Source organism: Mirounga angustirostris, unplaced genomic scaffold (assembly GCF_029215605.1).
Source record: "Mirounga angustirostris isolate CCGP_5_RB_7025 unplaced genomic scaffold, mMirAng1.0.hap1 SCAF_17, whole genome shotgun sequence".
Classification (NCBI taxonomy): domain Eukaryota; kingdom Metazoa; phylum Chordata; class Mammalia; order Carnivora; family Phocidae; genus Mirounga; species Mirounga angustirostris.
In genome coordinates, this window is record NW_026991725.1 from 4192409 (window position 1) to 4205962 (window position 13554).

The 13554-nt window shown below is 60.1% G+C and overlaps 1 protein-coding gene across 14 annotated transcripts in view; it reads left to right on the top strand.

Moving 5' to 3' along the window:
• MYO18A (myosin XVIIIA) overlaps positions 1-13554 on the top strand; it is a 95466-nt gene that overhangs the window by 63868 nt on the left and 18044 nt on the right. For all 14 annotated transcript variants that reach the window (XM_064582910.1, XM_064582911.1, XM_064582902.1 and 11 more), the window contains 14 exons: positions 3034-3099; positions 5987-6115; positions 6830-6973; positions 7359-7448; positions 7579-7698; positions 7893-8004; positions 8418-8545; positions 8760-8914; positions 10677-10800; positions 10891-11091; positions 11653-11763; positions 12235-12339; positions 12621-12767; positions 13167-13280. In XM_064582910.1, the coding sequence (XP_064438980.1) occupies positions 3034-3099; positions 5987-6115; positions 6830-6973; positions 7359-7448; positions 7579-7698; positions 7893-8004; positions 8418-8545; positions 8760-8914; positions 10677-10800; positions 10891-11091; positions 11653-11763; positions 12235-12339; positions 12621-12767; positions 13167-13280 (1746 nt within the window). The remainder of the gene's footprint in view (positions 1-3033; positions 3100-5986; positions 6116-6829; positions 6974-7358; positions 7449-7578; positions 7699-7892; positions 8005-8417; positions 8546-8759; positions 8915-10676; positions 10801-10890; positions 11092-11652; positions 11764-12234; positions 12340-12620; positions 12768-13166; positions 13281-13554) is intronic.

Below are 13554 nucleotides of genomic sequence, written 5' to 3' on the forward strand. Positions count from 1 at the left end.
CGAGCAGCTGCCCCTCCCTGCCTAGAGAGAGCCCGGCTGGCCCTTGCTCTAGCTCCTGGTTTTGGCCGCCCGGGCCAGGACAGGGGCGCGTGGCAGCCAAGCTGGGACAGTGGGGAGAAGGCAGCCTGGGGCGTGGCCTGTAGGAATCAGAGAAGACCCACTCTCTTTGGAGGCCAGAGTTGGGGGTCTCCGCTCTCTGGTGAGCTGGCCATCTAAGAGCCTCCCAGGAGGCAGATAAGAGCTGTGTTTTGGGTGTTACCACTGGTAGCCCCTGGGCCCTTCGGCCTTAACTTCCACATAAGGGATGGTTCCTGCAGCAGGAAGCTGTCCAGGGGTGGGGCAAGCGTCCGTCCTCAGGGCAAGATTGATACGGCAAGGCCTTCCGGTGCCAGGGTAAGCTGAAGGCTCCCGGGCCCCTTGTCAGTACAGGTTGCTGAAAACAGGGCTGTCACCCCCCAGAGGCAGCTCCTCAGAGAGCCAGAGGGCTCCTTGAGCAGAGGACGCCTCCTTCCCTGTGCTCTGCCTCAGGCACCCGGCCTGACTCTGAAGGCATCTCAGACCTTGGGATGGCTTCCCTAAGAGGGAGAATGCTCTGCAGAATGGGGCAGAAATCCCCCTTCCCCTTGCCTCCTGAATCACAGACCCACATTCACGGAGGCCTCAAAAACTTCTCTCCATCCAGGACCTGCCAGTGTCCTGGGTGACCTTGGTGTGCGTGTAGATGACCCACCCGACAACCCCCTTCTCTCTGACCCCTGACCTTTATTCCAGCCTCCTACTCACAGCTACACCCAGATCTTGTCACCCCTGGAAATGCTTCACCTCGGAAATCTTCAATTCCATCATGGCCTTCCCTGCCCACAGCCTCCTAACCTGTGCACCTCACTTCTCTCCTCTCAGGACACCTGCTCTTTGCCTCTGTTGAGACCTCTCATGTCTGGACCCCACTGCGTTTTCTCTGCTCTGTCCATTCCCTTCTGACTTTCTTTTATGCTCACCTCAATGCCATGGTCCTGCCCTCCAGTCACTTGGCCTTCATCACCCTCAGCTCTCCTGTGCCTCCCGGGGCACCTGCCCTGCCCAACCCCCATGCTGAAGGGCCAGCCTCCGGGCATCTGCACTCCTCGGTTTGGGTTTCCCAAGGGCTAGGGGAGAAAATTATACAACCGGGTGGACCTGAAGTCCTACAGGTTCATGGTCTCCAGCCTCAACTGGGCCCTTGCTGTGGCCCAGCAAGTTTTTCATATGCCGCATCCTTCCCTGGCCCCTATTCCAAGCTCCTTCCCTGCTGTTCTGTTCTCCATCTTTCTCCTCCAGTCCCCCGCTACCCTGCCTACCCAGGTCATCTGCCCAGCAATTGACCTTGCCTCTAATCGGTCATAAAATTGAGGCTCCAGCTTCCTCCTCTGCCTTGTGTACACTTGTCTTCAGGTGCCTTCTTGTTCAGCCCTCCTGTCTGGGTGGGAGAGGTATCCCCTCCCTCGTCCAATCCCTTCCTCCTGTGCTTTGGAATCCATTCCCCGGGGCTCCCTGGAGGCCCGCTCCATCCACGCTAACTGTTCTCTCTCTCCCGTTCCTTCAGCCTCTCCTCCGCTGGCTCTTTCCTCTCAGCGGAGAAACATCCTGCAGATAGTTGCTTGGAAAAGAGCCTCCCATCAGCCCTCTCTCACGCCAGGCAGTTGTCTGTGGCTCGCCTGCCCCCTCCCCGCCGCCACCACCCGTCCCTCCACCCTCAGCTGCCTGGATCCCAGCCCCGACACCCTGGGCCTGGTCTTCTGTCGCCCATCGCCCTCCATGTTGCCAGAGCTAATGACCACCTTACTGTGCTTCTTGGCAACATCTGACTCTCTTGACAACTCTGTTCTCTGCTCAGCTTCCTTGCTGCCGCTCCTGGCTTTGCCTTTTCCCTCCGAGCATCCCTTCTTCTACCTGCCCCTGAAGTAAAGGTCTCTCTTCCTTAAGACGCTGTCCTTGGCCATCTGTGCTTTCTAGTCTACAGCCTCTCCCCGGCCAACTTCATTCACACCCATCGTTTCAATTACCACATACGTACTGACGATTTCTAGATCAATACCTGTAGCCCAGGCCTCTCTCCTGAACTTCAGACGTGCATTTCTATCTGGCTGCTTTCTGGACTTTTCTACCTGCATGCCTCAAACTCAGCATGTTCAGACCACATTGATTCCATCCCCTCCCCAACCTACTCTGGCTCGTCCGTTTCCTACCTTGGAGAGTGGCACCATTATCTGTTTAGCTATATAAGTCCGAAACCCCAGTGCTGTGGTGTCCCTAGATTCCTCCCTGTCGGCTGCCCTGCCCCCTCTATCTCCTTCACATCTCTGGCATTTCCGCCTCTTCCTTCCTTTTGGGTCAGGCTCTAGCCTCCTCTTCTGTGAATTCCTGCAGTAGCTGCCTGAGGGGGTCTCCGTCCATTCTCCCCTCGTGTGCCAGTGGGGATCCCTGGAAAATGCAAATCCGATCCTGTCCCTCCCTGACCGAACCCTCCGGGGGCTCCCAGCGCACACGGGTGCCCCACCCTTTGGCTACTGCCCACCTTTCTAGTTGTACCTTAACCGCCCTACCCCCTTCCCTCCTGAACTACCTGGTTTCCTCAGCGCGTTCTCTTGTCTTGCGCTTCCATGCCTTTGCTCGCGCTCGTCCGTCTGCCCGAAATGCCCTCTCCCCGACTTTGGCTAGTTCTTCCTTGTAACTGAAGACTCAGCACAAGCTACACCTCACCTCCTCCAGGATGCCTTCCATGGTCCCTGTGTGACTTAGTTGCCTCCTCCTCTGTGTACTTCACTAATTCACTTGTCTCACTCCCCAGCAAGACAACTTACTGCTCTCGTAGTCATCCTTACGTCCCCAGAATCTAATCTAGGGCCTGACAGTGTGGAAGCCCACTGAAAGTGCTTGTTGAATGAGTAACGGACTGCCTCCGCGGAGGCCCGGGAAGGACTCGCGGCCTGGGCGAAGCCCTGTGCGGAGACGGGGGTGGCCCCTGGCCTCCCTGACAGAGGCGTCTCTCTGCAGGCGGTGGAAGAGCTGCTGGAGTCCTTGGACCTGGAGAAGAGCAGCTGTTGCCTGGGCCTGAGCCGGGTGAGTGGTCACTGCAGGAGGGCGGTAGGGCCCGGCCCTCACTCTCTGGTCACCCTGTCCCAGTGGCTGGCCCTCCCCTTCTGACTTCCCCTCCTCTGAATAACCGACTCGTTCAGAGCCATGAACACCCCCGTGACGTCGGGAGGGGGAGTGGGTTGGAAGGTGGCCCTGAACTTGGCCTGAGTCCCGGTGTGGAGAGTGGGGAGAACAGAAGGGAGGAAAGCTGGACAAAGCAGGAAGGCAGTAGGCAGAGTGTTCCAGAGGCGCCCCCCGCTCCCGGGGCTGCTAGGGCCCCAGAAGGCCGAGCAGGATGCGGTGAGGCCGTGCCGCCACCACCTGCCCACAAGCCCAGTTCCTCACGGAATGGAACGTGGCGTCTGCAGGGCAGGCAAGCCCGGGCCCGGGTGCCAGTCTGCTGCATCACTCCACGCCAGAGGGTCAGGCGAGCGTCCCTCCCACGGGCAGGAGGCCTGCTCGCCTCTCTCTCCTCAGGCTGGGAGGCTTGACGGGCGGCTTCCACGTATGCGCTCCAAGGGCCGTGGCGGGGGGAGGGGCACTCGGGAGCCGAGGGGGGATGCCGAACCTCTCTCCACCTGTCAGCAGGGAAGGAGGGAACTCCAGGTGCCGGGGCTTTGTGGGGAGTGTGAGGCGGACGCGGATGCTCGCAAAAAAGGCTTGGTGTTGCTTGTCTGCTCTGTTCTCTCGGTTCTGTCTTCTGAGTCACGGTCTTGCCCCTTCGCTTTCCCATCCCCTGGCTGTATCTTTGTCTCGGCTGGTTTTCCCTTTTCCTTTTGGCCCTGGCGGTTCCTGGCTCTGTCATTTTCTGTGTCTTTCCTTGTTCTCTGGGTGTTCTGTGGTCTCTTTTTTTCCGTGTCATTTTTCTGGTTTGGGTCTCTTGCTGTGTCTGACTCAACCTCTCCCGTCCCCAGCTATCTGTCAGCTCAGGGGCTGCCGGCTGAGCTTCCTCCCTGGGAAGCCTGCTGTCAGAGGCTTCGCTTCAGCCTCTCGGTCTCTTGGGCGGGCTCCTGCCCCTTCGGCAGTCGGGGCTGCTGCTGGCTGGCATTGGGGTGGCACCTCCTCCAAGGCATGTCTTGGGCAAGAGAGGGCCTGTACAGGCCGGTCCTCTTCCCAGCTACCATCTCAGACCCTCTGCTTCATCCCCGGTGCCTGGCCGAGGCGGACGAGCCCCAGGGCCCACTCAAGCTCAGAGAGAAATTAGGGGCAAAGTTGGATATTTGCTCACATCTGATTTGGGAGAGAAATTTCAGGGCCTCTAGGCTGTGGTTGGACTGGCTGCTGAGCAGAGATTCCGTGTGTTCGTCGTATTGCTTCAGAGGAGGGGGTCTCAGTCAGAGCCCACGGGACCCTGAGGGTTCGGGCAGGGTGTTAGAGGATCTTGAGAGCCTCCTGATATTGTTTATAAAATTTGTATGGATGCGTCTGTTGGGGAAGGAGAGGGCCCTGAGCTTTCACCCAATACTCAAAAGGACTCTTAACCCCACTAATGTACAGCTGCATGAGAGAGGTCTCAGGCTCCCCGCTCCAGTCCTGAGGCCATCTTTTTTCTTCTCATTGTGAGACGCTAAGAATGGGGGCCACTCTCCAGCCCCTAACCCGCCACCTCCCTTCTCCTGTCTTAGTCAGACCAGCTATGTGCCCTGACCACTAGCCCCTATGTCTGCCTCCTGGGGGACTTGGATATTCCCCACCCCCTGGTGGAATTTCAGGCTCACACATTGTGAGACATCAAGGCTCAGGTAGGACTTGAGGCCATGGGAGACCCCAGGCACTCAGCATGAGTGTGGGATTTGGGGAAGCAAGCGTTGCTGAGGACCTGAGCTGGCTTTCTCCTAGGCCAGCCCCAGGGGACTAGGTTTCTGTGCAGTCGCCAGAGGCTAAGCTTTCTCAGCAGAAAGTGTAGGCCTTCTCTCCACTTATTCCCTGAAGGGAGGGCTGGGGACACTGTACATATTGGTTCTGAGTGTTTCCCGTGCTCTTTGCCCCACAGAAGGGAATTTTCTGTGTTCTGGGCAGGGTGGAGGTGGGCACACACCTAGGTGTCTCTTTGCCCTCTGTGAGGATCCCAGAGTCTTCTCTCACCTGTGTATTTCCCCCTCTTCTCTTAGCAGGGAAGACTTTACCCAGCCCCAGTTCGGAGCACCAAAGAGCGAGAGGAAATTCTGGCTGTGGGGGCTCCCAGCTGGTTCTTCTCCTGTCTGCCCTCCAGCCCCCAAACCTGTAGGACAGGTCCCTTGATTGGGCCAGCCCCCGCCCACCCCCCTGGCTTTTTCATGAGCTGAAACCTGGGTGTGTGGGGGGGGTGGGGGGGATGCTGGCACATGAAAGAGAAGGCTGTCTGAGAGGAGCCGGACCGGGGATGGGGCCCCACCCTTTCTCTGCGCACGGCTTCTGGACCTTTCTCTCCTTACACACATTCACCACCATCCATTTGGCCTGATCCCAGGCAGCTGGCACCCGCAGTTGGGCCCTCCAGTGGGCTGTGGGCATAGGGGGCACAGACAGTGTTGCTGGTGGTCCTGCAGGAACAAACCGCCATAGATGTTGCTGAGGGGTGTCCTGTCCCCATTTGACTGTGGCTGCTTTATGTCCTTCTTGTCCCAGATACCTTCCCTTTGACTTCCCTCTCCTTTTATCTCTCTTTGAAGTTAAGTTTCCCACCTTACTCCTCCTCTTCCGGAGAAACCTCCCCAGCCCCCGGCCTGGCCCTCCTCCCTCAGCCTTCCTGGGGCCTCTCCTTGCTCCTTCCCTCCTCTCTTGTTCCCTTGGATTTTCAGGTTCTTCCCGGGGCCAAGGACCCCCTCCCAGGCCTGCTGGTGTCCTGTGTCCCCAGCCATCTCCCGCCTTCATCTGGCCTGCTTCCCCACAGGTGTTCTTCCGGGCCGGCACATTGGCTCGGCTGGAGGAGCAGCGGGATGAGCAAACCAGCAGGAACCTAACCCTGTTCCAGGCGGCCTGCAGGGGCTACCTGGCCCGCCAGCACTTCAAGAAGAAAAAGGTGCTGTTCCAGGGTATCTCTGTCCCACTCCCCAGCCTAGATGGCAGAGCAGAGTTCCCGGAGTGGGGTGGGGGTGGGGGGTTCAAGGGAACATGCTGGGGCAGGAGGCTGGTCTTGGGACTATGAGTTATTGTCACCTGGGGGAGAAGAAGCAGGGACCTCCCGGGGCCACCATGCCCTGGGCCAGGGTGGGGAATGGGCAGCTCCTTGGTGCCAGCGAGCCTGCTGGTTATGCCCAGCACTGGGGCCATGGGGCCTGGTCCTGGGGCTGGGAGTGGGGGGCAGCGCCTAGGCGAAGGCAGGCTCTGGATCATAGGTGGGCTCTGGACCATGAAGATTAAGGAGCTGTGTCAGCGACTCCTTTTCTTATTAGCAAGTCCATAAAACAGCCAGCACCACCGCCTCTTGTGTTTCAGCAAGATTAGGTTTTATAGCACATCTAGGCCAGGGTGCTGGAAATAATCAGGCAGCAAATAAAGCAGATGAAATTATTCCTAATGACGGCAGAGTGGTTAGTGCCCAGTGCGGTGTTCCCAGGGCTAGGCTCTCTGCTGCCCACTCTCTGAGGGATGGGGAGAGGCTGGGAGCGAGGGCTGGGTGGCCAGAGGAGTCAGGTGGCCAGAGGAGCGGGGGGAGGGGGAGGGAAGTGGGGGGAGTCCTGGTTGGGCTTGGGACTGAGAGCCCTGCTGTGCACCACCCTCCCCCCCAACTTAGATCCAGGACCTGGCCATTCGCTGTGTGCAGAAGAACATCAAGAAGAACAAAGGGGTGAAGGACTGGGCCTGGTGGAAACTCTTTACCACCGTGCGGCCCCTCATCGAGGTACAGCTGTCCGAGGAGCAGATCCGGAACAAAGACGTACGTAACAGCTCGGGAAGGGCCAAGTCGATGGAAAAGGACTAGTTCATCCCTGTGGGCAAAAAGTCTTGCTGGCTTGTCTTGGGCTCCCAAGCGCTCTTTATTTAGTCCAGAGAGCCAATGTCCTTGAACGATACCTGTCAAACACAAGGCATTCCTCTGGGGCGCTGGCTAAATTGCTGGGTAGCCTCCTGGTATAAAATCTCAGGCGTCCTCAGCATCTGGGGAAGGGTCTAGGGATAGGGGCCCCTGGGAGGCAGGGGCTTCCTGTTCCCTGTGTCCTGGCCCGAGCTTCACTGGCTTCATTCACCCCAGTGGTGCAGAGTCCAGGCGCCAACCTCTCTCAGAGCCTCCGGCTCACTTTGCCCTCTTTACTGCACCCTAGGAGGAGATCCAGCAGCTGCGGAACAAGCTTGAGAAGGTGGAGAAGGAGCGGAACGAGCTTCGGCTCAACAATGACCGGCTGGAGACCCGGGTGAGTGACTCCCAGCGCCAGGCCGACTGGCCCACCTGTGCGGGGTGCCAGGCCCAGGAGGCCCCCCTGGGGTTCCAGCTGAGCGAGGCAGGCATTTCAGCTGGTGGCGACTCCCTCCCCCCAACCCCAGATCTCGGAGCTGACATCGGAGCTGACTGACGAACGTAACACGGGAGAGTCCGCCTCCCAGCTGCTGGACGCGGAGGCCGCGGAGAGACTCCGAGCCGAGAAGGAGATGAAGGAGCTGCAGGTGAGGGCAGGCCCGTGCTAATGACCACCATGCTCTGGCGTCCATCTGCTCCCCCCCCCTCCCCCCCAGGGACGGGTGGCCCAGCACCCCTGTCTGCCTGGGGGAAGCACGTGCCCATGTCTGCATGGCTCTGGGCCGTGGCCGGTCCTGGGGGAGGGACTGGGATGGCAGCCTCACAAGCCTGCCTTCTGCAGACCCAGTACGATGCACTGAAGAAGCAGATGGAGGTGATGGAGATGGAGGTGATGGAGGCCCGCCTCATCCGGGCAGCTGAGATCAACGGGGAGGTGGATGATGATGACACAGGTGGGTCTGAGGCCGGAGGAGCTCAGCAGGGCCTAAGCAGCGAGCTCGGTACCACTGCCTCTCCCCGGGCAACCACAGCTGGGCCCCGGCCTATCTCCCTTCTGCGGGCTGATACAAGTCTACAGTGACAGAGATAGATGAGAAAGTAGAGGTGCCAGTGAGTGCAGGGGATTATCATGGAGGGCCACGAGAGCTGTGATAAGGACAGGGTCTGAGGGCCACGGTCTGGTGGTCCCTGAGGAGAGGACGGCACACATAGCCACATGCCCTCTCTGCTCTTCTCCTGGCTTGGGAGGAAGCTGTCCTCCCAGAGACCTTCCTGAGTCCCTCTGGCTGATGCCGCCTTCTGCCCCTCCCTGTCGCATCCTTCTTCCCCTCCGCTCAGTGCTCCCTTGCCTGCCCCACCCCCACAGGCGGCGAGTGGCGCCTGAAGTATGAGCGAGCCATGCGCGAGGTGGACTTCACCAAGAAGCGGCTCCAGCAGGAGTTTGAGGACAAGCTGGAGGTGGAGCAGCAGAGCAAGAGGCAGCTGGAGAGGCGGGTGAGGCTGGGACAAGGAGTGCAGGCGCGGGGCCCTGGGAGCACCGGGGCTGGGGACGCCCAAGGGCAAGCTGTTGTTGGAGTGTGTTCGGGTCCCTGCGTGGCTGCGACCCCATCCCTCATCCCTAGATCTCTCCCTCGCTCGCCCCCCCTTCTCCATGCATGCTTCCGGCCTCTCCCTGTCGGCTGACCCCACCCCCCCGTCTGCGCCCTAGCTCGGCGACCTGCAGGCAGACAGTGACGAGAGCCAGCGGGCTCTGCAGCAGCTGAAGAAGAAGTGCCAACGGCTGACGGGCGAGCTGCAGGATACCAGGCTGCACCTGGAGGGCCAGCAGGTCCGCAACCACGAGCTGGAGAAGAAGCAGAGGAGGTGGGTCCTCTGCCGTGGGTCCCCTGCCCCAAGGCACAGGAGACTTTCTAGACCAGCCCCAGACAGGGCTCCCTGCCTCCTCCTCCCGGGAGGAGAGAAGGAAGGAGGGCCTGAATTTGGCGGGGGGCCTTGGTGACATGGTCCCTTGGCCTGGAATGTGAACAGGTCTCACTCCTGACCTCTGAGAAGCCCTCAGGCCCCATCCCTACTGAAGGCCTGCTCAGGCCTCGGCTCCGGACCTGCTCCCTGCAGCGTGTGCTCGTTACCCTGCCTGGGCCCAGTAAGGACGAAGCTTCCACCAGTCCCCGTGCAGAAAGCACTCGTGCCCCTCCCTGCCCCTTGCCCCCACCCAGCTCCCCATGTCTTGCTTGCCTCAGCCACACAAACACACTCTCCTGACTAATGTTGTTGAACTACCGTGCCACTTCCATCTCATTATGGTAATGACACAAAGGAGGGGGGCAGCCCTCACAGGATCAAATCCAATCTAAATTAATTTCCCTGGCTGGGGATGGGAATGGGACGCCTTTATTAGCAACACCGGGGAACCCACACACCCTGGGAACAGCAGGGTGCCCCAGGGAGTGGGAAGAGCGCCTGGTTCCCCTCTGCAGGGGAGGGCTTCTTGGCAGAGGCCCCAGGTGCCTTCATGAAGGGACAGCCCCGCACCCACGACCCTGGGGGTGAGCAGGGCAGAGCTGAGTCCTTCCAGTGACCCCGGGTTTCCCTCGGCCTCCTGGGTACTCTGCTGTCCTCCCAGCTGGGTGCCGCCTGCAGAGTGAGGGGAGCTGGGAGATCTTAGTCCTCCCAGCACCGTGCCTCTCTGCCTTTACCCCCACCCTCCCATTCACTAGAGGCACCCTTAGTGGGACCCCTCTCCCAAACCCCCTGCCCCCATGGCAGTGCCAGCCTGGCCTAGTTACCATCTCCCGCGCTCCCTGCTGGGTAACTTATTAGGTTTCATTTCAGCTGCCTGGAGTTTGCTTACCTTTTTTTTTTGATGTGGGGTTGGGTTGGGGGGAGGCTTTCAGTTTTCGAAGGGAACCTTATTAGCTATTTGGGGAAGGTGTTAAGAGGAATTTCAGCAATTTACTCCTTATTTAGAGTCACTGGGCAGGGGAAATAGGAGACTGGGAGGTAGAGGAGCCAAGAAAGAGGCCCCGACTGTGGACTGCAGCTCAGCAGGACTGCTGGCTTCTGGCCGGGAGGGGTGGAGGGGTCCTGGTGGGGACACGGGTACTGCTGGGCCACGTGGGCCTGGCCAGGGGCTGGCACCCAGAGGTGGGGGCTAGAGCCAGCTGCTCATCTGGAGTGGCCAAGTGGAACCGCGGAAAAGGAGTTAGATGAGGCAGGGCGTCCATTTCTACATATTCCGGTGCCCACCCTGCTCTCACCCTGGTCCCACATGCTTTGATCTGTCTAAATGGAAAAGGTCAAGACAACGACGGAGCAGAGCCTGTCCACCTCTTCCCCAGAAGCAGTCTGTGGGCCCCTCCTCGGCTCACCTAGTATAAGGGCTCCTTAGACCCACTCAGTGAAACGTGCCCTATCCCAGACAGGGTGGCCAGCAGGGCCTCAATGGCCTGTGATGCTGGATGTCACCTCACCGCTGCCCCCCACTTCCGGGCTATGCGAGGAGTCCCCCTCTGCTTGTGTCCTGTCCGTATCCATGGCCCTGCTTCCTGGCAGCCTGGGGGTGCTGGAGACCCAGACTCTTCCCTGCCCTGGTGGAGTCACCCTGGCTGTCCCTGCTCCCTCCCAGGTTCGACAGCGAGCTCTCCCAGGCACACGAGGAGGCCCAGCGGGAGAAGTTGCAGCGGGAGAAGCTGCAGCGGGAGAAGGACACGCTCCTCGCCGAGGCTTTCAGCCTCAAGCAGCAACTGGAGGTGCGTGGGCCACCCACCATCCATGCCCCAGCTGCTCCCTCCCGCCACCGGCAAGAGCTGGTCCCAGGCTCATCTTCTCTTTTGCTCCAGGAAAAAGACATGGACATTGCTGGATTCACCCAGAAGGTTGTCTCCCTGGAGGCTGAGCTCCAGGACATTTCTTCCCAAGAGTCAAAGGATGAGGCCTCTCTGGCCAAGGTCAAGAAACAGCTCCGGGACCTGGAGGCCAAAGTCAAGGATCAGGAAGAGGAGCTGGATGAGCAGGCGGGGACCATCCAGATGCTGGAGCAGGTGCCGCAGGGTCTGGCTGAGGCGGGCACCGCCATCCCCACAGCTAATCCAGGGCATAGCCAGAGGGGGGCAAGTTCCCACGTGTAGTCACTCATTCGTTCCCTTACTCACAAAATGTTGAGTGAGCACCTGATCTGTGCCAGACACAGTGTGAAAATAATTATGCTTTTGTGCGGCTTTCCACAAGAACAGATCTTGATTGAGCTCTAGTGGTGAGGGGCCCAGGCTACCCGGCAGCCAGAAAGCCACGAGCCCACGCGGCCTGCCGCTGAGCCACCGTGTCAGTTCAGAGAGCTAGAGCCTGAAGGCCAAATGGAAAAGCTGCCTAACTGTCCCCACCTCTGGCAGCCTGCTCTGGGCCGGCGTCAGACATCCAGTGAGGGGGGTGGCTTCTCTGGAGAAGCCAGCTGCCGCGGGAGCAAGGCGGGGGCTCAGTGAAGTGTGCTGGCAGAGATAGCCCCTGCTCCCAAGTCCTGGGAGAGCTGTCCATCAGGGCGCAGTGGGCAGGGGTCAGGGTGCCGCTCAGAAAGGAACCTCGTCCCTCCCCACAACCACCTCCAGGCCAAGCTACGTCTAGAGATGGAGATGGAGCGGATGAGACAGACCCATTCCAAGGAGGTGGAAAGTCGGGATGAAGAGGTGGAGGAGGCCCGGCAGTCATGTCAGAAGAAGGTAACGGGTCCAGTACGAACCCTGCTTCCCCCATCACTGCTTTAAAGTAAGGGGTTTTCTGGTTCCCTACCATAGCCACACTACCACCCATTGCCATTCTGGACTTGAGGTCCTGGCCTTGGCTGGGATGTGTGCCTCGGGGACTATAGAGAAAGCTCGGTCCTTTGAGGGACGCATGCTCCCTGCTTCCTGGGCAGTCAGCGAGGCTGGCCCGGTAGGGCCTGCCCACTCTGGAACAAAGCCTCCCACTCTGGCATGGGGCTGCGGTGCATGGGCTGCCATCCCTCCTCCCCCTCCCAGGCTGCTTTGAAACCCTGGGAACTTTGAATTCAGGGTCTGACCCCTCTGGGGTCTGCTCAGCCCGCCCCACAGCTTTCCCAGGGTCAGGGTGGGGGGATCCAGAAGGGAAGGGGCCCAGATGGCACCCGACACTGAAGGGACCGACGGGCCTCTGTCCCCACGGCCCTCCAGTTGAAACAAATGGAAGTGCAGCTTGAGGAGGAGTACGAGGATAAGCAGAAGGTGCTGCGAGAGAAGCGGGAACTGGAGAGCAAGCTCGCCACGCTGAGTGACCAGGTGAGCAGAGCCTGAGGTGAATCTCAGAGATACTAAGCTGGGCAGAGGTAAGGGGGGCCGGGCTCTGTGGAGCCCAGTGTCTTCACATGGAGAATGGGGGTCATTACCACACAGAGCACACCCTGGCTTCTCTCACTGCCTGGCCTGACCCCGGCACTGCCTCTGTTGTTGTGTGTTCGGGGGGCTCTGAGAATGAGAGCAGGGGTGAACAGCGGGCGTGGGGAAGACAGGAAGAGGCTCTGTGGTGGAGACCAGAGCCCCAGCTTCTGCTGTGCACCCAGGTGAGCCAGCGGGACCTGGAGTCCGAGAAGCGACTCCGGAAGGACCTGAAGCGCACCAAGGCCCTGCTGGCCGACGCCCAGATCATGCTGGACCACCTGAAGAACAACGCACCCAGCAAGAGGGAGATCGCCCAGCTGAAGAACCAGGTATCTGGACAGAGAGGAGGTGGTCAGGTCCAAGGGGCAAACCATGCTTATGGTTTTAGTTCTTTCTCTCCCTGCCTTCCCCTCTCAGGGATTCTTGAGTCCTTGAGAAGGAAGGTAACAGGGGAGAGGGAGAAGCCACTTGTAGCCACCGGACTCCTAGGATCTGTGCATGCCAGACGGCATGACTGCCAAGCCCCAGGATGGCGTGGATGGGTCCCCGCACCCGCCTTCCCTGCCCGGGAGACACCCGTGTGTGCAGCCCCAACAGGCCACAGCCCGGGGGTCTGAAGGGAACAGAGCACCTGGCCTCCTTCTCCCCTGCGAGCACCCTGTCCAGCCCTCCGGCCGCCCAGGCCTGGCTGACGTCTCTCCCTGGGGCGGGGGCGGCCCTGTGTCCAGCTGGAGGAGTCCGAGTTCACCTGTGCCGCAGCCGTGAAAGCTCGGAAGGCAATGGAGGTGGAGATCGAAGACCTGCACCTGCAGATTGATGACATCGCCAAAGCCAAGACAGCGGTGAGGAGCCGGGGTGTGTGGGCCGGGCTCGGGGAGCGGGGGGAGGGGGGAGCTGAGGGAGAGTAGAGCGGGGACAGACAGGGGCCCTTCCCCAGCCAGCTCCCTTCACACCAGGGCTTTCTGCAGGGAGAGCGGGCCTCCCCTCCTTTGCCTCTCCCCACTCAGAGCAGAGGCCCAGGAGGGGGGCGAGGTAGAAGAGGGAGCCAGCAAGGGCCCATCTCCCTGTTTAACCACCTGCCTGTGGGAGCTTGGCCACAGGCCTCGACACCATAAA